This window comes from Budorcas taxicolor, chromosome 22, assembly GCF_023091745.1.
Source record: "Budorcas taxicolor isolate Tak-1 chromosome 22, Takin1.1, whole genome shotgun sequence".
In the NCBI taxonomy this organism is placed as follows: domain Eukaryota; kingdom Metazoa; phylum Chordata; class Mammalia; order Artiodactyla; family Bovidae; genus Budorcas; species Budorcas taxicolor.
Genome location: NC_068931.1, coordinates 42,878,172 through 42,905,354, shown reverse-complemented (window position 1 = coordinate 42,905,354; position 27,183 = coordinate 42,878,172). Strand labels below are relative to the sequence as shown.

At 48.8% G+C, this 27,183-nt stretch overlaps 1 protein-coding gene across 1 annotated transcript in view; it reads left to right on the top strand.

The window, feature by feature from the left end:
* The window catches only part of PIEZO2 (piezo type mechanosensitive ion channel component 2), a 251,957-nt gene extending 226,265 nt beyond the window's left edge, over positions 1 to 25,692 (top strand). The window contains exons 40-56 of the mRNA XM_052660420.1: positions 3,340 to 3,507; positions 5,836 to 6,165; positions 6,417 to 6,675; positions 8,130 to 8,312; positions 10,851 to 11,103; positions 12,079 to 12,211; positions 13,241 to 13,388; positions 13,480 to 13,694; positions 14,436 to 14,594; positions 15,333 to 15,480; positions 16,909 to 17,097; positions 17,383 to 17,475; positions 18,915 to 19,087; positions 21,280 to 21,408; positions 22,822 to 22,901; positions 23,911 to 24,094; positions 25,440 to 25,692. Coding sequence (XP_052516380.1) covers positions 3,340 to 3,507; positions 5,836 to 6,165; positions 6,417 to 6,675; positions 8,130 to 8,312; positions 10,851 to 11,103; positions 12,079 to 12,211; positions 13,241 to 13,388; positions 13,480 to 13,694; positions 14,436 to 14,594; positions 15,333 to 15,480; positions 16,909 to 17,097; positions 17,383 to 17,475; positions 18,915 to 19,087; positions 21,280 to 21,408; positions 22,822 to 22,901; positions 23,911 to 24,094; positions 25,440 to 25,692 — 3,097 coding nt within the window. The remainder of the gene's footprint in view (positions 1 to 3,339; positions 3,508 to 5,835; positions 6,166 to 6,416; positions 6,676 to 8,129; positions 8,313 to 10,850; positions 11,104 to 12,078; positions 12,212 to 13,240; positions 13,389 to 13,479; positions 13,695 to 14,435; positions 14,595 to 15,332; positions 15,481 to 16,908; positions 17,098 to 17,382; positions 17,476 to 18,914; positions 19,088 to 21,279; positions 21,409 to 22,821; positions 22,902 to 23,910; positions 24,095 to 25,439) is intronic.
* Positions 25,693 to 27,183: the final 1,491 nt, after the last annotated feature.

The following is a 27,183-nucleotide window of genomic DNA, read 5'->3' as shown; positions in this document are numbered from 1 at the left end:
GCCTTTAAAATGCTGTTCCACAAAGTATCTTCTGTTCTAGAGTCTTCTGCCACTTGTTGCTCTCCATCTTCTTCTTTCAGAAATTTTACTTTATGATTCGGAATCATAAAAATTTGAGAAGTGGTTCTGTGGGCCCCACCTTCCGAGCTGTGTGGTCACACCCCTGCTTCACCCGGGCCCCTGCACTGACCCTTCCCCGGGGCTGCACTGTGTGTGGGTTTCCTCACTTTCTCCTTAACAGACCCCTTGAGATGTACTGTTATCATCCCCATTTGACAGGGACATGAACTTCTTATGAAAGTTTGTGAGGCTGCAGACTAGTTTGCAAAGGGGAAAATCACACATAATTACACATTTTTTTCCGTAGAACCTCAGGCGTTTCACAGGCTTCCTAAATTTTATGCATGAGCCTGGCTTAAGAATAGTGGCTCCAGAACCAAACTCTGAACCCAGTGAATCAAACAGAAAATTAGAACGTGAACTGAAAATCAGTTGTTCATAAAATAAACATACATGATTCCTGTATTAGTAACTTTCAGCTATGTAACGACTGATAATATGGTCAGTTAAGAAAGTAAGTAAATATTATAAACCACAGCTTTAGGAGGGAGAAGAAGAAAAAGAAAACAAAGACTGGCTAAGATAAAATCAAATAACTGCCTTTAAGTCTGATCCAAGATGACAAATCTGCACGCATAGTCAAAACCTGTGAGGTAGGAGATATTAAAATTCATTGATTGCCTTTGCACAAAGACTGTCAAAGTATTCCAACATTTTTAAATGGTCAACCATCAGTAAATTTACTAATAGAAAACCAACACCTTTAAAATTATTTTTAATGTCCTTTTACTCATTATTTGTAATGTGAAGAAAAGGGAGACACACTATTGGTCATTTATGCCCTCAGTAAGGGAGTGAACATATTTGCCTTCTTCTTAAAGGCCAAGGAAAACTTCCTTTTTTTTTTTTTTTTTTTGTTTAGAAGACTTTCAAATCTCCAAACAATTGTGTGTCTGCAGTAGAATCCCTAGGAAGCCACGCTGACTTCTGATGAAGCAGTGGTCTTCTCTGGGAGGGACCCCAGTGTGGACATTTGCCATCAGCACACCTATGCCCTGAGGCAGGTAGCATCACCCCCAGCAGGGATGCAGGGACCCACATGCTCTATGTGGCCCAGCCCCTTAAGGACCCAGCCTGCAAGGAGTGGTCCTACCCACCCCATCTCACCCACTTTTCCCTTCAGCAGACAATAGAGGGGGTTGGGGTAGGAACCTAACAAATGTGCTTATGTTCCGTTTGACTTATTGGAACAGTCACGATTTCTTTCAAATCCAGATGTATGAAATCAGATATCCTCTATCTTTCAAATCCAGATGTATAAAATCAGATATCCTCTACCTTCCCAGAAAATAAATTCAAGTTCCTTCAGGAAACATTGGTGACATTCCAAGGAACATTCCTAGATACATGCAGAGTGTTTATTATTGGAAGTGTGTGCTGTGTGCCCCTGGGATGGCTCCAATGACCTGAGGACATCAATTAGATTTGTCACCTGTTTTTGTAAAGCTCCTGCTCTTCCCTTTCAGTTTTAAAACTGTCCTGGCTTGGACAACAAGCTAATCCACCATAAATAACCCAGTAATGTGGGGTCTGAGGGCGGGCTGCGTGGTCGCAGAAATCACCCAAGAATTAACAAGGTAAAGAGGACTTTGTGAGCATTGATTCTGCACAGAAAATCGGGCAGGTCAGGGTGCACAGCCTCTTTCTGCTGCAAACTCCCCAAAGGTTGGGGGATCCACCTCTGAAAATACAAAACAATACGGAAGCTCAGAAATCCAGTTCCCTCATCTCATAAATGATGAGACTGAGACCCAGAAGAGGGGGAAGGGATTTATCTAAAGCCCGGCAGGTAGTCAGTGTCCACTGTGTTTCTAGTTCATCTGACCATCATCTCCTCTTTTTGTTCAGGATGAGTTGACATCAAAAGGAGTTAGCGTTGTTCTTTAAAATCCTTATTAGAGATCGTTTGGTTGCTCGCCTCGTCCCCTCCCTCTCCCACTACTGGGTCCTATCTTGGCCATGTGGCTGTGACATGCAGTCAGGGTGTTCTCCCACAGAGCACTCGGGGGTGGGAGCTGCTATGGCTCTGAGAACCTGAAAGCCCTTTAACAGTTCCATGAGTGCCTCAAATTCCCCACCCCCAAAGGGGACCCCAGAGGTCACTCCATCATCTTGAATGGTTTCCATTTCTGCCCCCATGGTCACTGATTAAGGGTACCTACTGTGTGGCTGGCACACAATAGGTCCCCTGGTGCAATCACTAGAGGCTGACATTCATCCAGTAAATCAGCTGTCTGTAACACGAAGGGTCAGCTGAGTCACTCGCTCTCAGGCTGGAAATCAGTGCCCCAGGAGCCTCCATGTCAACAGCTTCAGGGGGTGTTCCTCTCTGGGGTTAAACTCCACCTGTGAACTGCAATCATGCCTCCATTTGAGCTGTTGGCTGCTACTGGGATTACCCAGTAGCAACTCAGCCCTGAATCTGCCTCAGTTTCCTCCCTGACTATCGAGTGACAGGTGCTGAGGATTCAGCCAATGGGATCTCACCCTGCTGACATCTGCCGAGACCTAGAATGTGATCACAGAGAAAACCACTCATTAGGCTCAATAAACAGTTAACAGACCAAATGGCCCTGCCACTGCTGGACTTCCTATGTTGCCTTTGTACCTTTTCTTTTCTTTTCTTTTCGATGTTGGTTTATATCCAGTTGCATATCAAACCAGCATCTCTTCTCCAAGCCATCCAGTTTGGCTCAACTGAATATCACTCAGAAAATGGGGTGGAAAATTCAGTTCGTTGCAGTGAATCCTGAGCTTCCTTCTTTTCTTTTGAAAACCATGTGTTTTAAATGGCATTTTTATATAAATTTTACTTGAGCAGGTATTTCTGCTTAAGAACTGAACTCAGGATTGGGGAAGGGGGGCTCTGAATAAAATATATTTCCTGTCTGGAAAAAAAAACCAAAAAACCCTCAGCTGTACAATTGTAAAGATGAATTTTGCTCTGTGAGAGACAGGTCAGGACTTGTCATTATTCTAGTTCCCTGTCCCACCCAGAGAGCAACACTTCATCCTTTATCAGCAGTTCTCTTCTCAGCCCAGTGCTATCCTGTCTCATCTTCCCTTCTCTGTCCCGGAGCCCCGCTGCGGTGGCCGCTGTCCGTGGTGCTGGAGTGGCGTGTGGTCTGCTGCATGGCGGTGTCTGGGTCTCTGACGTGTGTGACTCCTGTTTCCGGCGCTGTTTTAACACTGTGTCTCTGTAACTGTTTGCGCTGCTAGCTGCTACACGGAAGCAACCATGCTGTTCTCAAGGCAGTCCACCCTTGATGATTTAGATGGACCAGAAACTGTGCCTAAAACGAGTGAGCGCGCTCGGCCCGGGCTCCGTAAAATGCTCAGCATGGATGTGTCCTCCTCGTCAGCCGAGAGCACCAGCTTAGGCTCCAGGTGCTCACCCGTGCATGCTTTGTCCGTGACCGTGTCAGCCCCTGCCCGTGTCATTGCACAGATGAGTTATTGTGACCTGTGTGTTTTCGTTCACTTTTGTCTTAAGAAGGTGCATGACTAATGAAAGCGTAACCAGCATCCTTCCTGGGACACAACTGGTCGTTACCAGGATAGCGTTCTACTCAACTAACCGCTCTTTGCTTTTTGTCTGTTAGGAGTTTCTTAAAAATCCTACTATAAACATTGTCCTCCATTTTGTAAGTATTTCACACTTTCTATTTCCAAAGGAGCAAGCATGTTTCCTCCTTCGTTCAGGGTACCAGTAGGCAGTCCTCATGGGGAAAAATGGGTCAGGAAGAGTAGGAAACTTTCTCATAATTTTGTCCAAAGATCCACACAGTAGGAGTTAATCCCAAATCCTGTATGTAGTCACATTTGGTCAACACAGAATGAATCTGTCCACATGCTACATGCCCAACTGACATGCAAGTTAGAATATATTCAACCATTGTTTTTAAAATAATATTATTATGCATTAGAATATATTACCTTGGGAGACCTTAACTTGTTTGGTTTGGGAAAGATTACTTTGGGCTTAGGCTTTCTCATTAAATCTCACGATAAAAACTATAATCATGCATAGAAATGAAATCACTTGCTTAAAATCCAAAAGCTCTTCTTTGAAAAGTCAACAGGAGCACAGAAGCACAAGCTGTATTGTGCTTATCCTGACACCAAACAACCACCCAAATAACCCACTCTGAAACTAAGGGCAGAGTCGACAAGTCAGCCAGTGTTAGGTCCTTGTCTCCAGCAGCTATGTACGTACATTCAGAGTACGTATGTAAGTACATTCAGAGCTGCAGGAGGCTGGCACCCGGCGTTTCAGGGACTGCCATGGCCATTTAAGCTGTCCTCTGGTGGGCACATGCTATGCCATTCCAATCTGCTGATTGCTGAATGTACCAGGATTTACCTGAATCCCTTTGGGGTCAGACCTCATCAAAAACCATAAAGAGCATGCCTGTGATAGGTTACGGTCCCTCTGGAACTTAGAACCTGGTGTGGGGCTGGCTCCAGTGGTCTGAAAACTGGGTGACCAGTCAGTTTTACCGTCATTTCTAATCAAGGTAAGTCTTAGCCAAAAGCATTGTCTTGGCATTCTGAAAGCCTAATTAATGTGCTGTAGGCACATATAGGGCCAAAGTCCTGGGGCCCTGAACACCCCTGAATTAGGATCAAGAGCTCATGCAGTTCTGACTCTTCAGTCTCAAGGCTCAGCCAGATGCATTCATTCATTCATGTGTGTGCACCAGTGTCCATGACAAGAGAAATGGGTACAGTCTGCACCTTTGAGCATCTCAGTGATATGATCCCAGCTGCTCACAGATGCCATTCAGGGAGCAGCCTAACAGCTGATCACTGCACACCCCATATACTTGGCATCTTCGGGTGACTTTCCCCCCTCTCTTCAGGGCCGGGTGTATGAGGTACACAGCATAGCAGGCAGACCTTGATCTTGCTGCTATGGCTGCTGTACTTTTGTCTCCAGTGTTTTTTGCACGAACTCAGGGAGAGTTAAGAAGGAGAGGAGAGATGCAAAAGGGAAGACAGGACACAGAAGTAGAGTGAAGACTGGGGCAGAGGGGCTCCTGGAAAATGAAGCTGGAAGAGGAGCTGGCAGTGCAAAGCCAGTGGGAGGAGAAAGTGGGAGGGCAGTCAGAGGGGAGGGTGGGTGCAGCAGAAAGTGGTGGGCGGGGCTTCCACTGCCAGGTGGTGGGGAGCCAGGAAAAGGACGATGGTGAGCGTCCAGTCAGGTGTCCGAGGCACCAGTGAGAAAAGGCACAGGGTGGAAGTGCAGGCAGGAGCCAGCATAAACAATGAAGCAGGCTCTATCTTGCCAATGGTCCACCATTCCGGGCCTCGCCTTAAGGTCTGGGGTCTGTTGAGAGTAGAGTGCATCTCTGTGGACCTAGCCAGTTGAGACATCTCCTTTCTCTGGGTACCTTTCTTTACAATCTGTGCTCTGGGGGGTGCACTGGGCTCACTGTGTCTTGACTGGAAATAAACAGTGGGCCTGCTGCCTAGGACCATCGATGGGACTGAAAAGCTACGCACGAGACGGTTTGGTGCCCCGGGACCAGCCACCCAGCACCCTTCCCCTGTCTCTGCACCCAGACATGATTATCCAGAAGGAGCAAAGCAGATGGAACGTGGGGAGTGAGGAGGCACCCCCCCCCACCACGTGCCTGGGTGCGTGGCCATGGGTGCTGCGGGAGGCTGTAGGGGTTGCTGAGGCCAGGCGGTGCCCTCCGTGTCTCCTGACAGCGAGCCCACGCAGTGCACGATGCTGTACTCGCGCCAGGGGACCACGGAGACCATCGAGGAAGTGGAGGCTGAGCAGGACGAGGAGACATCCGAGGGGGCCCGGGAGGCCGAGTCCCCACAGGACCCCACGGAGGACGGCGATGTGGAGGCCCCGCCGTCCTACAGCAAGGCTGTCAGCTTTGAGCGCCTGTCCTTCGACTCCCGGGATGACTCAGCCGGCCAGACCCACATGGAAGTCAGCCCGGATGACAGCCGCTCGGATCGGCTGGAAGCCAGCATCCTGCCACCCCTGACCCACGAGCTGACAGCCAGCGAGCTGCTGCTGAACAAGTAAGAGCTGGGGCCACAGCAATGGAGCTGGGAGTGACCCTTAGTGTCCACTGAGCTGCTGGGTGCAGACACCATGTGGAAAAGGTCCCCCCAGACATTTAGAACCACATGCGTGCTCACCTCTGTCTCTGTAACATGATAGGAGGTCGACAGCACAGGACGCCTGGGGACCCAGGCAGCAGTGAGGGGTGGGCAGGGTCTCACCGCGTGGAATCAGTGCCCGGGAGGGACTGAGGCCAGTGTTCTGGCAGGATGTTCCACGACGACGAGCTGGAGGAGTCAGAGAAGTTCTACGTGGGGCAGCCTCGCTTCCTGCTGCTCTTCTATGCACTGTACAACACGCTGGTGGCCCGCTCCGAGATGGTGTGCTACTTTGTCATCATCCTCAACCACATGGTCTCCGCCTCCATGATCACCCTCGTGCTGCCCATCCTCATCTTCCTCTGGGCCATGCTGTCCGTCCCCCGGCCCAGCAGGCGCTTCTGGATGATGGCCATCGTCTACACGGAGGTAGGCGTCCCTCCAGTGGACCTGCCTGACCCCTGCTTCACATAAATACATAGTCAGTTAGAGGGATCATCTTAGGTCAGCATGTGATTATAACCGGCAGTTGTTGGTGCTGAGAACTATAGTCGTCTTTTCACATCTCATACCTCACACAACATAGGAGCTGATATCATTCCTTAAAAAAGGGATAAGAAACAGCCTTTATGAGATTAAATAATTGGCCCAAAGTGGGCTTCCTTGATGGCTCAGACGGTCAAGAGTCTGCCTGCAATGCATGAGACCCAGGTTTGATCCCTGGCTTGGGAAGATTGCCTGGAGAAGGAAATGGCTACCCACTCCAGTATTCCTGCCTGGAGAATCTCATGGACAGAGGAGACTGGGGGGCCACCGCCCATGGGGTTGCCAAGAGTCAGACACAACTGAGTGACTAACACTTTCACTTTCACTTTACCCAGCTGGTGAGTGGTGGGGGAGGCCTTTGAGGTCTGGTGTCTGCCCTGTGATATTGACCAGCAAGACGGTAAGTACAAGGCAGACACAAGCACGGTGCCAGGGCCAGTGCATGGTCAGTGAGTGGACATTGGATCAAACAATACAGTAAGCACTTGAAACACAGCTGGATGCAATTAACCCTGATGAGGTAGACATTGGAGGAGTGTTTCAGCGTCCGTCTCTACAAGCATCTCCACGTGTATACCCTGGGCTGGCAAGGTTTTGTTTCATTTGCTTTTATTTCTTCTTGAGGAGAACTTACAGTGAGCAATATAATGCTGAGAGGAAAGAGAGCAGAATAAAGTGGAAATTGTCTATAATGCCTGTGCAGTTTTCTCCTAAAGATTACAAACTAAAGCCATACTTGCAGAATAAAGATCCTGCTGTTCACATTTGTTCTAATGACCTCATTTAATAGCTGAATATTTGTACAAGTATCTAACTGAATCAGCACCAACTAGCCCCTGCATGCGTGCTAAGTCACTTCAGTCATGTCTAACTCTGCAACATTATAGACTGTAACCCTGCAGGCTCCTCTGTCCATGGAATTCTCCAGGCAAGAATACTGAAATGGGTTGCCAATCCCTTCTCCAGGGGACCTTCCCGACCCAGGGATCAAACCCACATCTCTTATTTCTCCTGCATTGGCAAGTGGGTTCTTTATCACTGGTGCCACCTGGGAAGCCCAGAAACTAGCCCACTCCCTGACAATAGCAGAAGTCATTTGAGCCAAGTCAGAAATAACCTCCATGGCCCCGATGTGTCTGTAGTCACAGGCCCTGGAGGTGTGGTTCTGGCCTTGTCCTGAAGTCAGTGTCTGTGGAAGGAGAATTCGTTATTCCACATGCTGTGTGCATTCCCAGTACCAAAACTGAGACTTTTTCCCTTAATTTTTGTATCACTGTTCCTTGTCTAGAACTATTCTTAAAGGGCGTCACTTATTCTAATTTCTCACATCTGTGCAGGTGGCCATTGTGGTCAAGTACTTCTTCCAATTTGGGTTCTTCCCCTGGAACAAGAATGTGGAACTGAACAAGGACAAGCCTTACCACCCACCCAACATCATCGGGGTGGAGAAGAAGGACGCCTACGTGCTCTACGACCTCATCCAGCTGCTCGCACTCTTCTTCCACCGCTCCATCCTAAAGGTACTGCCCGCCCATCACCCCTGGGATGTTTCCAAGAACCCAGCGCTGGGATCGCGAGGGGCTGGGGGGTCACGGGCGAGGTCTATCTGTGTGCTCTTGTTTTCTTTGTTAACAGTTTTGTTCATTTCATTTCTTTTCTCAACACTGTGTACTCAATAATGGAGTTTGTGATCAATCAGGGGAAATTTCCCCCCATTTCTACTCTGGGATGCATGCGTGCATGCTAAGTTGCTTTAGTCATGTCTGACTCTTCTGCGACCCTATGGCCTATAACCCGCCAGGCTTCTCTGTCCATGGGATTCTCCAGGCAAGAATACTGAAGTAGGTTGCCAATGCCTCCTTCCTGACCCAAGGATCGAACCCACACCTCTTATGTCTCCTGCATTGGCTGGCAGGTTCTTTACCAATAGCACCACCTGTGAAGCCCACCCTGGGATGAAGGCACCCTGATTATCCCATGTTTGTGGGAATTGCCTGAGGGATGTGTGGTTCTTACCGCTAAATCAATTCTTGCCTGAGTTGAAGGCAGATCATTGGGGAGCTAGAATTTGGGGGTCTCCTCTCCAGCCTGACCTTGGCCCACGCCCTTTTAGAAGCATTGCTTTTCTCATAGTTTTTGCTCTGAAACCACTGGTTTAGTGAGAGACTGCCCAATCCATGGGCCTGGGGATCCTAGGCTGTGCTCCCAGAGAGGCTGCTTCTGAGAAAGCCATACTGGCATTGCTCTGGGAAGACGGGTCTGCAGGGTAACCTTCTTGGGATCTGCACCTCCTGTCATCCTGCCGAGCACCTGTGGGGTTCCTTGTCTCAGACACTGTGAAATACAAGCTGAACTTGTGATATGCCACTCAAGTCTACACGTTAGAGACTGTCATACAGCATGCCTTGGATGTATTGATGTGCCTATGGTCAGAATCGCACTTTCCCTCTCTTGTTTTAACTGTGTCTCCTTGTACTGATATAACATATCTTACATTCATTTTATCAAGTAGTATCTTCGTTAGTCCCTTTTCAGAACAAGCTGGGCCTAAGTTAAGGCACACACATGCCACGCCCAGCACAGCAGGTGAGAAAGACCTGAAACAGGGGTGAGCGCGTAATGAAAAGACAGACACATATAATTCGGCAAGCGAGGAGTCGGGGGGCCCTCTCGCTCTCCATGACAGAAAGACAAAATGGCTCCTTTCAGCCCGCACTTTTATTGGCAAAAGTCACATGAGATCATTAGGGAATAGCTATACTGGGGAGTTTGATTAGCGAAGGCTCTGCTGTTGATCAGGAACATCTTGCTTTATTTTCATGGGGATGGACGCAGGGGTATGCAGTGAAGTGGAGCAGAGAGCACGTCCCGCCTCAAGAACGTCCGTTCAGCGTGCTTACCAGGACAATCACGAGGGCGCAGTTTGCCGCACCCTCGAGACATGGGACAGGTTCTGGCCTCTGCTCCGCCAGGCTGCAACACACACATACATGCACACACACATACATGTACATGTGTGTTTGACCTCTATCCTACTTGCTGGGCTGTTTCACACAGGCTTTTATCTATGTGGACTGTGACCAAGATCTTCCCTCTGCCTTCTGTCACCTTGCAAACTGCCAGTCCCTAACCCTCCATTTGCCGGGTGGGGGGGGGTCTTTCCTGAGTCATTGGGGTGTGATGAGTTTGCAAAAGTACATATAGGTAGATAATAAGCTTTCCTAAGAAAGCTGACCTTGCTTTGGTTTTCTAATCTTTTTTTTAAATTTCAGCATTGTTGATGTAGTGTTATTCAGTTGCTAAGTCATGTCCAACCCTTTGTGACCACGTGGACTACAGCATACCAGGCTCCCCTGTCCTTCACTATCTCCTGGAGTTTGCTCAGATTCATGCCCATTGAGTCAGTGATGCCATCAAACCATCTCATCTGTCACCTTCTTCTCTTCTTGCCCTCAATCTTTCCCAGCATCAGGGTCTTTTCTAATGAATTGGCTTTTCCCATCAGGTGGCCAGAGTATTGAAGTTTCAGCTTCAGCATCAATCCTTCTGATGAATATTCAGAGTTGATTTCCTTCAGGACTGACTGGTTTGATCTCCTTGTTGTCCAAGGAATCCTCAAGAATCTTTTCCAGCAACACAGTTTGAAAGTGTCAATTTTTTGACACTCAGCCTTCTTATATCCGTACATGACTACTGGAAAAACCATAGCTTTAACTGAAGGATCCTTTGTTGATGTATAATTGGCCAGTGAAATTGTAAGGTGTCAGAAGTGTATATGTGGTGATTTGATAAGCGTATATATGGTGAGAGGGCCCCCGTCTGGTTCGTTGACACATCCACCACTTCCTCGCCTGCCTGTTGGTCGGTGTTTGGTGGGAACACTTAGGTCGTGCCCTCCTAGCAGTCTCCAGTGTCCAGCAGTGTCGTTGGCTGCAGTCGCCCTGTTTGACGTGTGGTTTCCTATCCTGAGGGACATGCTGGTGGCCTGGATGTCACGGGGCCGAGTCCCAGCCTCTGTCTAGACAGCGGGCTGAGCTGTCCCTTTCCTGCCTCCTCAGTGTCACGGCCTCTGGGACGAAGACGACATCGTGGACAGCGGCTCGGACAAGGTGGACTCGGACGACGAGCTGTCCCTCGGCCATGGTAGGAGGGCCTCCTCCGACTCGCTCAAGTCCATCAACCTGGCTGCATCCGTGGAGTCGGTGCACGTGACCTTCCCGGAGCAGCCAGCTGCCGTCCGGAGGAAGCACTCCAGCAGCGGCTCCCAGACATCACAGGAGTCCAGCTTTTCCTCGAATAGGTCCAAGAGAGGTATTGCCGCACGGTGTCACTGTAAGGACCCCTGAGTAGAGTTACTCCCTGGTGCCAGGGATCTGGGGCAAGGGAGCTGGTTGCTGTCAAGGCAGCAGATACTGTGATGTGAAATGAATGTACTTTGTAACCAGACCAAGTTCAAATCCTGGCTGAGCTGTGTGTATAGCCTGGGGCGCTCACATCCCTGTCTAGGATGTCTGTCTGAATTCCCCAACCCCCACCTAGGACAGAGATTTCACGTGTTGGTGAAAAGTGACCAGCACGCTGCCTCATACCTAGTGAGTGTCGGACACAGGGTAGTTGGCAGCCATACCCAGAGATTCTGCCGGGTGTGCCCAGAGTGCTGTACATCACGATTTATTTTGAAAGTGCACTTCTATTTAATCAATAGGAACCTTATGCCAAACCACCTAGTTATTTCCTACGTTAGTTACTACTCTCTTACTGAACAGCCAGTGACAGGAAAGTACATGTGCGTTACGTCGCCCCTCTTGGGGTAACTGCGCCATTGTGTTGACAGCACTCCTGTCTGCAGCTCTCCAGACCCTCTGTATTCATCTTTTTTCTGGCCAACACTGGCAGGCCATCTCATATTGGTTTTATAGTTAGAGAAATTTGGTCCTGAAAAAAGGCATGGTCCTGGACCTAGGCTAGAAAACCCACAACCAGAACCTGGGACCCCATTGAGCAGGAGAAAAACTGCTCCCCAGTCTAATTCGTCCTAGGACAGAGGTCCCACAGCCACCCTAAGGAGCCAGGTGGGTGTGAAAGCCCACGGACGCCTTTGGCTGTGGAACCAGAGTAGGGGCTACAGATCCCGAGTTCTCCGCCGCTGTTCTTACAGGCATCTGTGCATCTTGCCCTCTAACCAGCCTCCAACTGTCCCTCTGCCGTGGAGGTGGCAGGCTTCTATGACAGTTATGGCAACAGATGCACAACTCAGGGCCCGTCTCAGTTCCTTCTTGTCTCCAGGCAGCACGAGCACCCGGAACAGCAGCCAGAAAGGAAGCAGCGTCGTGAGTGTCAAGCAGAAGAGCAGACGGGAACTTTACATGGAGAAGCTGCAGGAACACTTAATCAAAGCAAAGGCCTTTACCATAAAGAAGTGAGTGAGTGCGTGAGGATACCTGGGGGCTGGGGGCACCTCCTCAGCATCAGCCAAAGGCGACATGCTTGAGAGGTGACCTCTCCCATCAAAAGTGTCGTTGGCTTCAGGCAGAGCAAAATGCCCCACCGTGATATTGCTTTCAAGATTCACTTTCCAACAGGATAATTCGTTTTTATATCCATTGCACTTCTAAACACACTAGCTCACGGTATATAATTCCAGGCACACGAATGAGTCCAACCAGACAGGCAGTGAAGTCAAATCGGAAGGTTCTCAGAGATATGCTCACCCTCTAGAGGGAAACTGAGGTGCACTCAAGAAGTGGTTTGTCCTTCATGCAGCCCAAGGTCACCAGCCAAGGTCACAGGGCCCCCCTCCCAGGTATCAGGGAGGCAGACCAGCAGCAGACAGGAGTGAAAACAGGGCCGGTGCCTCAAGGCTGGCCCTGAGCCTGAGCTCTGAGACCAAGGGCTGTGCTCACCTGGACATGGTCTTGAGTTGCGAACCATGAAGAGAAGGGGCAGAGGCTTAGCACACAGCCAGAGTGGAAGCACAGGGATGAAGAAAGCTGAGCCCCAGAGCCCAGGATGATGCCTAGCCCCAGGGACGAGGGCGGAAAGGGGAGGAGCTGGGCTCCCGGCATCTACCGGGGCCCAGCAGGACCAGGGGGTCCTGTCACTCTCACCGCAGCCCAGGCCCTCGGGTCTCGTTACACCTTTTGCAGAAGAGGAGATGAAAGCACACAGGGCTCAGTAACAGGATCCAGGTCTCACAGGTGGAGAGTAACTAAATCAGGGCACAAACCAGCCCCTCGTTTCCTGGGCTACCACTCCGTTATGCTTCAGGAGAGAAGCCATGAACTTGTGCAGAGTCTGTGTCAGAGCAGGGGCCCCTGCCCCAGCGAAGTGTCCTGAAGCCAGAGCAGGGGAGGGCAAGCTGTGCGGGAGGGCAGCAGAGGGCACAGTGACGGGGTCTCTGGCGGGTCCTGCATTTCCACCCACCCCACACTGGGCGTCTGTCCCATAGGACCCTGCAGCTCTACGTGCCCATCAGGCAGTTCTTCTACGACCTCATCCACCCCGACTACAGCGCCGTCACTGACGTGTACGTGCTTATGTTCCTGGCGGACACCGTGGACTTCGTCATCATTGTCTTTGGCTTCTGGGCCTTCGGGGTAGGTGGGGAACCAAGGCCACCGCACCGCGGGGATGAGCGATGCTGTCCTGCGGGTGCGTCCAGGCCTGAGCCTGCGGTCTCCTCCCCAGAAACACTCGGCTGCAGCCGACATCACGTCCTCACTGTCCGAGGACCAGGTGCCAGGGCCCTTCCTGGTGATGGTGCTCATTCAGTTCGGGACTATGGTGGTGGACCGGGCGCTCTACCTCAGGAAGACTGTCCTGGGAAAGGTCATCTTCCAGGTCATCCTGGTGTTTGGGATTCACTTCTGGATGTTCTTCATCCTGCCTGGCGTGACCGAGAGGTGAGGCCTTGGGAACTGGAACTGTGGGGCCACTTTCCTGCAACCCGTAGGGGAAGGAAATGTTTTGTAAGGATAAGCCCATAGGGAAGGAGAGGATAGGGGTTAATCAGTACCACTGCAAAGTCAGGGTTTAACACAATGCAAGTGCATTGTCTTACAGCTCTGCAGGCCAGGGGGCAGACCCAGGCCTCACTGGACTGAAATTACGATGTGGGCAGGGTGACGGTCCTTTCTGGAGAGTCCCCAGAGAATCCATCTTTTGACCTCTTCTAGCTTCCAGAGATGCCCAGGGTCTCCTCCTCCTTCTCCAAACCCTGCATCTCTTCCCTGCCGCATCTCCTCCTGCCCACAGTGGAGCGAGGCTGTCCGTCTAAGGCCTGCTTGTGGGGCCCCCTGGGCAGCTACACTTCTTCCCGACCACCAGGTCCCCAAGCCTAGCATGTCTGTCAAGTCCTCTTGGCCGAGGAAGATCACGCGTTCCCAGGTTCCGGGGGTGAGGACGTGCCCATCTTCCGGTGGGGTCTGGGGCATTCATCGGGTGACCACACTGCCCTCCCAGCTGTGGAGGATGTCATTAGCTTAGGAATGACTCCTGCCAACCGAATGTGGCTGAGACGTCTGTGATAAGGACCTGCCTTTAGAAGCCAGAGGGAAGATGAGGCTTTTCTCTCTCACCCTAAACTTGTGTCCTTCTGTACCGGAAGAGCATCCCACCCTGTACTTTTCTGTTTTCTCACCCAGGAAGTTCAGCCAGAACCTGGTCGCGCAGCTATGGTACTTCGTCAAGTGCGTGTACTTCGGGCTGTCCGCCTACCAGATCCGCTGCGGCTACCCAACTCGGGTCCTCGGCAACTTCCTCACCAAGAGCTACAACTACGTCAACCTCTTCCTGTTCCAGGGGTGAGGGTGCTCGGTGCCATCCTGGCCACACGCAGAGTGTGGGGGGCCGGGGGGCAGTAGGAATATGGGGGGCAGCAGAAGGCAGATTCTTTACCATCTGAGCCGCCAGGGATGGGAGTGATTCTGTGGCCATGGCAGGAGGGGAGCCTTCCCAGGTGGCACTGGTGGTAAAGAACTCGCCCCCCAGTGTGAGATGTAAGAGACATGGGTTCGATCCCTGGGTTGGGAAGATCCCCTGGAGGAGTGCAGGGCAACCCACTCCAGTATTCGTGCCTGGAGAATCCCTTGGACAGAGGAACCTGGCGAGCTTCAGTCCACAGGATTGCAACGAGTCAGACACGGCTGAGCCGCCGAGCACACAGCATACTCCCATTCACAAGAGCATCAAAAATAGTAAAATACTGCAAGATAAATGTAGCCAAAGAAGTTTAAGATTTGTATGAAGAAAACTGTAAGACTTAATGAAAGAAATTGAAGACACTTTCAAATGTATTTATAAAAGGAATTCCAGTTTTTTAAGACCATCAGCCAAAAAAGAAAGGAAGGGCAAATACCATCCCTTAACGGACTGATAATGAAAAGCAGTTGTATTCCATGTTGAATTTTTACAGTAACAGTGACCTTGAGAATTTTTCTGAGTTGTCAGGGCTGACAGTCAGGACTTTCATGAGCCTGCAAAATTGTCCAGCTATGGGGCCAGCCCACAGCTGTCCTTCTAACAAGACTTGGTTTCTACAGGTTCCGCCTGGTCCCTTTCCTGACGGAGCTGAGGGCTGTGATGGACTGGGTGTGGACAGACACGACCCTGAGCCTGTCCAGCTGGATCTGCGTGGAGGACATCTATGCTCACATCTTCATCCTCAAGTGTTGGCGGGAGTCGGAAAAAGTAAGCCAATAGCAGTGCCTCAGCCGTATTTGTGTCTTTTAGATACAGGCCGATTATAAGATTGATAAGAACTTCTGCAAGTGTTGTGGCCCAATAAATGAGGCAGAACCCACCGGGACCTATGAACCACCCCATTGACTTCATCCTGCTGGAGTTAGGAATCTGGACTTGCCGCTGCCATAGCAAGAAGAGCCTCCAGATGATTCTTCTTCTGGCAGATGCTTATTGTGTTGTTGTGAGAAGAGGTGACACAGTGCTGGACCACACGGTCATTCTGAAATGGCTCATCTGGGAGCAGGAGGGGGTGAGATGTGCTGGAGGAAAGTGGTCCAGGTGTCTGAGACTCAGGTTCACCCTCTGAGTCACTCTTCGATGAGGGACAGAGGAGTGCAAAGGAAATCAAAGTGAAAATATCTGCTCATTCTGCTAGGCTGGATTTTAAGGTTTAGATGTGGGTGGAATTATGATTCCATCAATCCGAAAGGACATCAACCCTGAATACTCACTGGAAGGACTGATGCTGAAGCCGAAGCTCCAATACTTTGGCCACTTGATGCGAACAGCTGACTCACTGGAAAAGACCCTGATGCTGGGAAAGACGGAAGGCAGAAAGTGAAGAGGGCAACAGAGGATGAGATGGTTGAATGGCATCATCAACCCAATGGACACGAACTTGGGCAGACTCTGGGAGATGATGGACAGGGACGCCTGGTGTGTTGCAGTGCATGGGGGTCGCAAAGAATTGGACATGACTAAGCGACTGAACAACAACATGATTATTCAAGGGATTTTTCGAAAGTTTACCATACGTGTGTAGTCCAGCCTCCAGAGTACCCCTGAAAGGAGACAGGTCCCACAGAAGCAGCATCTAAGTATGGAACAGGTGTGTAGACCCAAGCAGCCTCCAGGACACGTGGCAGAGCTGAGCCCTCCACTCACCTACAGGCTGAGCTCTGGGCTGGGGTGCCCGTGATGCAGCAAATGGAGGTGATTCCAGCTTGGACAGTGTGGTCCTGACAACATGTGTTACGAGCAAAGTTAAAATGTTTTCCACCCGCCAAGGTGGGGAGGAGCCCCTTGAAAGGCACAGTTTCAAATATTCAGGAATTTAAAGTAAAATGTCTTTCTCCCACTTGATCCCTTAAAACCAGGGGTTTATTCAGCAGACGCTTTGGTCCCTTGGTCCACAGGTCTGGCCCCAGCAAACCCACAGAGTCCTTTTAAGGAAAAAACCACTCAGGCCCCAGTGGACCCTGTAGGGGTCACAGAGCAGGCCCCTCACAGCCCAGCATTGCTGCCTCCCTTGTTCCAGGGCTGGGACTGGGTGCATTCTGAACAGATTCAGGACGCAGTCCCAGGCAGACTTTGTGGTCATAGTGCCCGCCCCTCCTGGGGACACCACCTGAGCGTGCCACCCTCCCGTTGCAGAGGTACCCGCAGCCCCGGGGGCAGAAGAAGAAGAAGGTGGTCAAGTACGGGATGGGGGGCATGATCATCGTGCTGCTCATCTGCATCGTCTGGTTCCCGCTACTCTTCATGTCTCTGGTCAAATCCGTCGCTGGGGTTATCAACCAGCCCCTGGACGTCTCAGTCACAATCACCCTGGGCGGGTACCAGGTAACCATGCCTCCCTCTGGGTCTCCAATCCCCCTCCCTTCTGTGGGTCCTTGTCGAGCGCAGCCCTCTCCCTGACCACCAGATTACTTACTGAGGTTCTGTGGATCCGCATCTCCTGTCTGAATATTGACAGTTCTGCAAATATGTGAGCTAAGGTACAGGAGACAGGGAAGAGAGAGCCCTGCACTGGCTGTGGGTAATACATGGTCTAATATTGTTCTCAGAACCCAGGATGCACAGAAGGAATTTCAAATATTAACCGTCCCGTGTGTCTTTGTTTTCCAGCCTATTTTCACAATGAGTGCCCAGCAAAGCCAGCTGAAAGTTATGGACCAGCCAATGTTTAATAAATTCATTAAAGCTTTTTCTAAGGACACTGTAAGTAGATGCATGGAGTTGGTCTCTGTGAACAGCTGTCACCTTGGCCAGCTGACTGTCGTCACCTTACTCACCACTTGGCCACGACCTGAGCTGGAGGGCAGGACTTCCTGGGGATGATCAGTTGTTACACTGCAGGTTCCTGGCCACTGGCCACTTTGATCATCTAAGATGTGATGTCTGTATTATTGGACATAAGTGATAATGAACATAATTCTAATTCAGAGAATCTTCATGTTAAACACAACAGGTGCTGATCCTTTTCAAATCTCTGAAGTTTTTAAATCGTGGTAGATATTTATCCCTTTGACTGGGAGGTCTCCTGCAGGAGTCTATCCTAAAGAAGTCATTCAGAATATGGGAGAAGCCCCAGGCAGGTGCCTGCTTGTGACAGCATCCTCGCCATTCACAAGAACTAGGCAGCTTGGGGATTCAACAAGTAGGACTAAATGAATCAATTATGGCAGATTTTCCAAGCAACTTCCTTTCTAATAAGATGATAATTATGAAAATGATTTCATGGCATGAAAATTTCTCAAAATGAAAGAGATTTAAAAGGATGCCATTATTTTAAAATTGATTTTAAAAATTAAGACATGCATCCTCAATTGTATAGAACGGGAATCAAGTTCTGGTGGTGGAATTGTGGCTGATGTCATCCTTCTGTCTGCATTCCATGCTTTTAATACTATGACAGCACAACTCTTCGTGGTTGAAATCGGCTTTACAAATGATACTTTTAATTTAAGTACAGTGATTAGGCAAACAGATGCTTTTCCCCATTGTCGAATGATTGGCCTGTAATGCCCGCTGTCCACGCTATTCTTGAGGAATACACAGCTGTGAGGAAGGGCCCAGATGTCCAGGGTGGATTAAACTTGTCTCTCTTATGAGAGGAATGTTCCCCAATAGTTGATACATTTCTTTTGTTTAGTGGGAAGGAAAAGATGACACTGAATCATGTGATTTTTCTGTACTGTTTGATTGGAGTGATTCCATGGCCTTGTGGGGAGGGGGCCTTCCCAGGTGGCGCTAGTGGTAAAGAACCTCCCTCCCCCGCCCCCGCCACAACAGTGCAGGACATGTAAGAGACGTGGGTTCAATCACTGGATCAGGAAGATCCCCTGGAGGAGGGCATGGCAACCCACTCCAGTATTCTTGCCTGGAGAACCCATGGACAGAGGGGCTGGCGGGCTACAGCCCATAGGGTCGCAAAGAGCTGGGCACGACTGACTCGACCCAGCACCCGTGCACGTGGGAGTAGCAGCACCACCACTGGGGTCTGGTGATGTGACTGGAGCTCTTAGCGCCAGAACAGTCCAGACAGCGCGTTGGGATGAAAATCCCTCTGCACAGCCAGAGAGAGGGAAGGGTAGTCACCTTCTTGCATGTCCTCGGGGGTGTGGTCTATTTATGCAGCTGTGTTTGTGTGCACACAGGGTGCTATGCAATTTCTGGAAAATTATGAAAAAGAAGACATAACAGTCGCAGAACTGGAAGGAAACTCAAATTCTTTATGGACCATCAGCCCTCCCAGTAAGCAGAAAATGATACACGAACTCAAGGACCCCAATAGTAGCTTCTCTGTTGTTTTTTCATGGAGTATTCAGAGGTAGTTACTGGATTTCCGTGCATAATACCCCCTTTTCCCCAACCTGAACTTGGGGTGGGGGTGGGGGGCATGGGAGGTTAGAAACCTCAGATTAACGTGGATCTGGGTTTATGTTAGTTCTCGAGTAATATCCATTCAATGCCACAGCTAATGTTTTTGTGTGTTATTAAACAATGATTTGCCTGAGACTCATTGGCCCAGCGAGAACGTCTCAATTTTCCTTTTTCTACTAACTTTAGCTCTAAAGCCTCTGACAGTGAGGTCAGTGAGTAAAAGAGAGAGGTGGAGAGAAAATAAATAGAGTCATGACTCATAGAATGAAACTGAGTCGGGTGAAGCGTGAGATTTCCCTGAGCTTGGGGTTTGGCCTCGTAACACAGGACCTGTAGCCCCTGGAACCCCGAGTCTCCCTTGCTGGCCTGAGCACTGGGCAGCCCCTGTGGCTCTTTTCTCCAAGCCTGAGCTGGGGGAGCCCCTTGGGCAGGCCCAGAGGGGGAGAGCAGGGATATTCCTACCCTCCCCCGACCCCCAACATGAGCCTCTGGCCAGCCTGTGGCCACCACATCGCTTATCTCGGGAAAAGTTCTCCCATCCGAAAGCCCGATGTGTCTGTGGGGCTGTTTGGGGGCCTGACCCAGCACCTTGGCTGATGAGCTTTGTTTCTCTCAGGATTCCAGGCAGGTGTGGGGTAGGCTTGTTGGGTGCACAATACCAGCTTCTTGGCTGGAATTAAGAGAGAACCATGATAGATAAGGAAGAAAGCCTTCTGGAATCTGAATTCACAGGGACATAGTAAAGAAGGATTTTGGAGAGGGAGAGGGCTGCTGAGACTTTAAAGACCTCCTTCTTTAATCTTATTTTCTCCTTTTAAATGTCCCAAACTCCCCACATGGAATTCAGCGTTGGCAAAAATGCCCTTCCTTTGAAGAGCCACCCCCCAAAATTAAAAACCAATTTTTGATTGAACATTCTGTTTTTAATCGAGATAATGGACATGTGGCATTGTTCTAGTTGCAAGGGAGCAACTTGGTGATTTGATATTTATGTACTTTTCAAAATGGGCACCACAGCGTCTAGCGAACACTCACCACGTGGTTACCAACCATTTTCTCCTGTGATGAGAACCTTTAAGATCTACTCTTAGCAACTTTCAAATATGCAATGGAGTTTTATTAAAAATAGTCACCATGCTGTTCATTATGTAACCAGGACTTAATTATGTTATAACTGAAAATTCATTCCCTTTAACTTCCTTTCATTCCTGAAATGAAATAATCCATTTCATTTACCACCACCACCACCACCACCGCTGAGAACCACCAATTTGTTCTCTGTATCTATGAATTCAGGTTTTGTGTTTTTATTTCTAGATTTCACACACAAATGAGATTATACGGTATTTGTCTTTATCTGACTTATTTCACTTAGCCTAATGCCATCAAGGTTCATCCATGTTGGCCCAAAGAGTAAGATTTCCTTCTTTTTATTCCTGAATAAGATTCCATCGTGTGTATGCGTTATACCTTCTTTATTTATGTATCTGAATGCACGCTTTGCTTCTGTATCTTGGCTATTATAGATGCTGCCGTGAATGTGGTGGGGCAGATTTGTTTTCAAGTTAGTGTTTTCATTTTCTTTAGAAAAATACCCCGAAGTGGGATTGCTCCTATAGTAGCTCTATTTTTAACTTTTTGAGGAATCACCAAACTGTTTCCCACAGTGACTACATCAGTCTCCCTTCCCACCAACAGTGCACAGGGCTCCCTTCTCCCCACATCCTCACCGAAACTTGCTGTCTCTTGCCTCTTTAGTGATGGCCATCATGGCCATTCTGAGAGATGTGAGGTGACATCTTATTGCAAATATTCTGTTCAAAATACGGATTCTGAGTCCTCGTGGAGACCAACATTGCTGGGCTAACCTAATGTGCCTCAGAGCCCTATTAGATGCTCAGGTCCACGTCTCTTTGGGTCCCCACACTCTTCCTCCTCACCTGTGATCGGTGTTGAAGGTGCTTGCAGCCTCCTTGGATATCTGAGAGGCTGGATGTCCAGGTGAGGTGGACAGAGAGGTTGGGGTTGACAATCGTGGACTCAGTGAAACTTGGTGAGATGAGTATTTCAGGAGTTTTAATCTCACCTGCAGATCTGTGAATAACCACTGACCTTGACCTCTTCTTTTTTCTTTCACAGAAACATGAGTCTGGGTGCAAAAGCAGAAATAGCAACAGATAAGCTTTCTTTCCCTCTTAAAAACAAGACACGAGAGAATATTGCTAAAATGATAGCTGGCGGCGACACGGAAAGTTCCAGGACACCCGTGTGAGTTGGTTATCGTTGTTAACACAGTGACAGTAGGCGTGTGTATCTGGTACAGAGTCTTCTCTACAAACATGGGTGGGCAAGAAACTCAACCTACTCACTTGGGTGACTCGAGTGAGCCTATGCTTAGAGCCCCAGGTGGGCTGCATCAAAGCCCCACCTGTTCTCCACCCACTCCCTCCGCCCAGCATGTCTGGGGAGGACTGAACTTGTCTCCAGGTGACAGACTTTGCTCCCACCTGGCATAATCACCAAAAACCAAGAAGAGTCCCTGGGAGACCCTTTTCTACCATCACCCCTGCTTCTGGGGCACTGAATCCCTGGCTAATGGAGAGGGGTGACAAGGCAAAGGGGCAGATGGAAATTTGAGGGGGGAAATCTGTATCTTTTATATTAAGATCTTATATATAAGCTGTATCTTATATATTCCCTGCCACATGACACTGCACTCCAGACATCTAAGCTGTGATGTTAGAGTCTCATGTGAGAACCAGCAGGAGCAAACAACTGCTGCTAATCCCAAACTGCCCAGTGCCCAGCTCTGTCCCCATCTGCCCCAACCCAGGTCAAAGTGCTGAGGGTGAGAACCAGCACCATGCAACCCTCAGACATGGGTCTGAAAGTACCCCATGTCAGGCACTGACCACCAAGGGCCCCTGAGACCCGTCAGGCTCTCCCCATCGCTTTCTGATGAGAAAGCAACCTAAAGAGATGGAGCAGCCACGGGCTGAGGGCTCAGGTGCCAGTCCTCTCTTCCCTACACCTGCATCCTCCTATCAGCTGGAGCAGCCCATTCCACTAGAGAGAGTTTTGAAATCCTGAAAATTAAAATTGGAAGCGTGGGCAGATCTTAGCAAGAAAGATAGCCCCTTGCTTCAGAAAAGTCACAGGTGTGGAAAAATCTGTATAGCCATCTTTAAGCCATTAATTAGCTTGGTACAGAGGTGGCCTGAACATTTGGTTAGAACCTGGTGAATTTATTCAGCTTTGGAGACTTCTGATTTTAAGGGACACTACGTGTATTTACATTATGTAAAATACACATAGTGTATTTTAATACACTATGATGACTGCACACTGCATAATTATAGGAAGACTCTCACCATTATTTGTTTGAAATGAGGTCAAAAGTAGCAAAAAAAAAAAATCATTTTTGCATGGTGATTCAGTGGTAAAGAATCTGCCTGTCAGTGCTGAAGACTCAGGAGATGTAGGTTTGATTCCTGGGTTGGGAAGATTCCCTGGAGGAGGAAATGGCAACCCACTCCAGTATTCTTGCCTGGGAAATCCCATGGACAGAGGAGCCTGGTGGATTATGGTCCATGGGGTCGAAAAGAGTCGAACACAACTAAGCAAATGAGTGTGCAAAACAACTAGAACTTAATTACCTCTTTTTTTTTTCTTAATTCCCAGGACCATAGACAGGATTTACCCATACTATGTGAAAGCACCCAGTGACTCTAACTCCAAACCCATAAAGCAGCTTTTATCTGGTAAGAATGAGAAGGAATCGCTTCGGAACAGTTCTTATTCTTTCTTTCAGTCAGCATCTACAGTTTGCCCTTGCAGCCTCTCTCAAGCTCCTTTCCAGGTTTCTTTCTCATGTGACACGGTTGACAAGAAGCCTAGGGCTCCAGGCTATATCCACCAGCAAGAGGGGATCACTTACTCACCCAGGGCAAGTTCGTCATCTTCCTTTCTTCATCGGTATAGAACGTGATTGACTGAAATCTATATTGGGTGACAGGTTAACAGATTTATTAGAACCTATTTACTTGCTTCTATTAGCAACCACATCTTTGGCAGAAAATTGCCTCCTACAGTGTTAATGCCAAAGGCCCCATGATAAAAACAAACAACAAAAAAAAGGAGGGCAAGAAATGGATGTGATTCAGCCCGAGGGTGACTGAGTGCTGGTAGTCAGGCTCCATCTATCACAGTTCTCACCCAACAAAACTCAGCTCAGAAGTCACCTCCTCTGGGAAGCCGACCAGAAGCGGTCTCCCCAGGCTCACAGACCTTGTTGGTACAGGTGCTGTGGTGGTTGCCACGTGCACATAAACTGGGCTTGTAGAGGTGGCCTTTCCCACTGGACCAGGCTGCGTGCAATTGGGTGACCCCTGAGCCCCTCCTGCAGCACCTTCTTCCTGGAAGATGCTCAATAAACAGGGCTAACAGGAAGGAGCCCGTCGATTCCATCACAAGTCAGTTATTGCGGTTTTTAAATGTCTAGTTAGTTGTTGGGACTTGTCAGCAAAGATCCTCCAGTGATGGGGTTCCCTTCTCCCTATAGCAGCAGGACTGGCCTCTTGGAGAAAAAGAGAGACCCCATGCCACCCAGGCCCACCACTCCTTTTCCTCACAGAGTTGACATGCCCCTGTGCCCTCATCCTGGAACCCAGTGCCATGGGTACCAACCAGCTTGTGCCATCCCGGAACTGCTAAGTGCATTAAATCCTTAAACTCTCCTGCTAACCAGATTTCATATTTCTTTTTCTCCAGAAAATAATTTCATGAACATCACCATCATTTTGTCCAGAGACAATGCGACTAACTCGAACAGTGAGTGGTGGGTTCTCAACTTGACTGGGAACAGAATCTACAACCAGGAAGCGCAGGCCCTGGAGCTGGTGGTCTTCAACGACAAGGTCAGCCCCCCCAGCCTGGGGTTCCTGGCCGGCTACGGGTAAGGAGCCGTTTTGCAATCGATGGTCATGAGAGGCCCCCTCTGCACCCCACCAGGCTGAGGACAGAAGTCTTTTATCTTCCTAGAATTCTCAGATTCTATAGCTGTGTTATTAGAATTCACAGATCCTTGGCTCTTCATATTATATTTTTAAAATTTTATTGAAGTATAGTTGATTTACAGTGTTGTGTTAATAGCTGCTATACAGCAAGGTGACTGTTATACAGATATATGCATTTCTTTTTCATATTCTTTTCCATTATGGTTTGTCACAGGGAACTTAGTTTTAAAAGATGAGGAACCAGAGTCCCAGAGAAGTAAAAAAATGCCTTGGGTGGTCCTTCCACCAAACACAGGACCCAAAGCCATATTTGCCGTATTTCCAGCTTTCTGACTATTGCTTCCTGCTACCACACAGTTTGGTGCAATTTGGGGTTTAATCTAGAAATTGGGGTCAAGTTCTCTTTTCTGCTAATGTTGCCTTCTGACCTTAGCAGATGAGAGTCAGTCAGAAATCAATTTGGGATGTGCCTGATGCACTTCTCCGCCTTCTGATGCTTCAGTCCTCTAACAGGCACCCCCCACAGGACACTGAGGTTTTCCACTTCCTAGAAAGAGCCTCTTAAGAAATCATTGTCTCTTCGGAATTTTATTATAAACACGAATCTCTGAGAAAGGCAAGAAAAAGTTCTCGATACAGAAAGTGTGTATAATACAATTGCATTTCTACCACGTATATTATGTAGCTTCCCCAGCTGGCTCAGTGGTAAAAAATCTGCCTACCAAGAGACACTGGTTCGATCCCTTGGTGGGGAAGATCCCCTGGAGGAGGAAATGGCAACCCTCTCCAGTATTCTTGCCTGGAGAATCCCATGGACAGAGGAGCCTGGAGGGCTGTAGTCCATGGGGTCTCAACAAGTTGGATACAACTGAGCATGCATGCACACTGCATAGCTCATGCATATGACGTATGCAGTAAAACCACCAGAAGTTCATACATGAAACTATTAACACTGCTTGTCTCCAGAAGGTGAGCTTTCAAAGGACTTTGATTTTTCAAGTCCTACAGTTCTGTACTGTGTAATTTAAAAAAAGAAAGAGAGCATGCATTACATTTTCATTAGCCAAAAAGTCAATGTTTTCACCAAAGTGGAATAATTTAAGCTTTGGTAAGTCTATCACATCCTCTGTGGCATTTGAGGGAAAGTGTTGTTATGTTTTCTCATGTGTGTGTGTATGTGTGTGTGTGTGTGTGTGTGTGTGTGCGTGTGCGTGTGTTTCTGTTAACCATATTTAACTGCCAAATACTATTTCTACCTCTTTTTCTTCATCTTTTTTTCCCTAGTATCATGGGCCTCTATGCTTCCGTGGTGCTGGTGATTGGGAAGTTTGTCCGGGAATTCTTCAGCGGGATTTCTCACTCCATCATGTTTGAAGAACTTCCCAACGTGGATCGGATTCTGAAATTGTGCACAGACATTTTTTTAGTCCGGGAGACCGGAGAGCTGGAGCTCGAGGAGGATCTCTATGCCAAATTAATATTCCTGTACCGGTCGCCAGAAACCATGATCAAATGGACCAGGGAGAAAACAAACTGACACCCTGGCCACAGACCGCGAGCCGAGTTAACGTGGGGATTTTCCAAAGAAAAAAAGAAAAGCACAATCTTGTCCTGCGAGCTAAGCGTTTCCAGTTCGGCAGAAACAGTCTCTGTGCTGACGGGAGCAGAAGGGCTGGGCTCCCTTTTGCCCCCAGAGCTGCGAGCCAAGGCGCTGTTGAAACATCCTTTGTGTTAATTCCGTTCCTCTGAAGTCGGGGCTGCTCGCCTGTCAGTCCACGGTATCTCGCGTCCTGATTGACTGTGTGGAGGAGTCGCTGACAGGTCTCATTCTAGAGACACAGGACAGCAGGAGGAGAAAGGAGAGACCTCCTGGGTGGACGGTGCCCTCCTGGAGATACCAGGTCATCGCAACGCCACGCCTGGTGCTCGGCTGCAAAGGGGACGCTGCTGTGGGGAGGGGCCAGGGGCCTGCACTCCGAATATGCAGCAGAGTCGGGGCTGAAGCCCCTACACAGGTTTCTAGAGGGAAGGAGGGAGGGGCCGGTGACCCACGGTGACGCCAGTGGAAGGATAAGCCTCATTCTAAGCAAAAAGATAACCTTAGTGACACTTACTGCCTTACCTTAACTGAAGAGTAATACGAAATCTTTCCATTCAACACCAGTGACTTCTCAGGAAAAAAAAAAAAAAAGCAGCAAAATAAAGACATGGACGCCGTGTTGCCGAGGCCCAGCTGGTGGCTCTTCTGGTTCCAGAGAGTTCCTGCTTCCTGTAAAACCCCGACCCGGGAGACAGACAGAGATGCCGCCCGGTGGAAGTGGGGTCCTTGGACGCTGTCACCTTTGCTGACTGAGGTCTGAGCTCCTCTCTGCCCCCCTCACCCTTGCTTCCTCCCGTTTCCATGACTCACAGCAGTGGTTTTTCCAGTATGTGACATTTTTTTCCCTATTTTTCAGGTCTCTCAACAAGTTTACATATTCCAATTCACATTTTTACATCTGAGACGGGTTTTTTTAAGTTCATAATTATGAAAGAAATATGTATATTGAGCTTGGGGAAATAAACAAACGGCCTTTTCTTAAATTATTATTATGGGTCATACAACGTCTTCATGAAATAACAATGTAGCATGAAAAATTGATGATTGACATGTAGTTTTCATTCCATATTAAAGGACAGTTTCTGAGAAGAATCATTGAATGGACTAGAATATGTCCCAAATAATTAACCCTCTGTAGTTTGGGTTCGGGACTTACTTAGAATAAAGCACATCCTGCAAAGTCACTTTAAGAATACTCTTCCTTCTGCCTTGTTGCATGAAATAGGAGAAGCGACCTTTCTGTGCTGTGTGCCCAGAGCTAAGAACCCACTTCTGGTGGGTTGGTTGTATTGTCGGTTTTCTCATGTGGGTGCTCAAGGGGATTAATAAAAGCAGAAACGACCGGTAAAAAAATAAACTTCCCAGGAGGAAACCATTACAGTGAATACAGAGCTTTTAAAACATATCAGAGTTCAAATGATGCCCAGT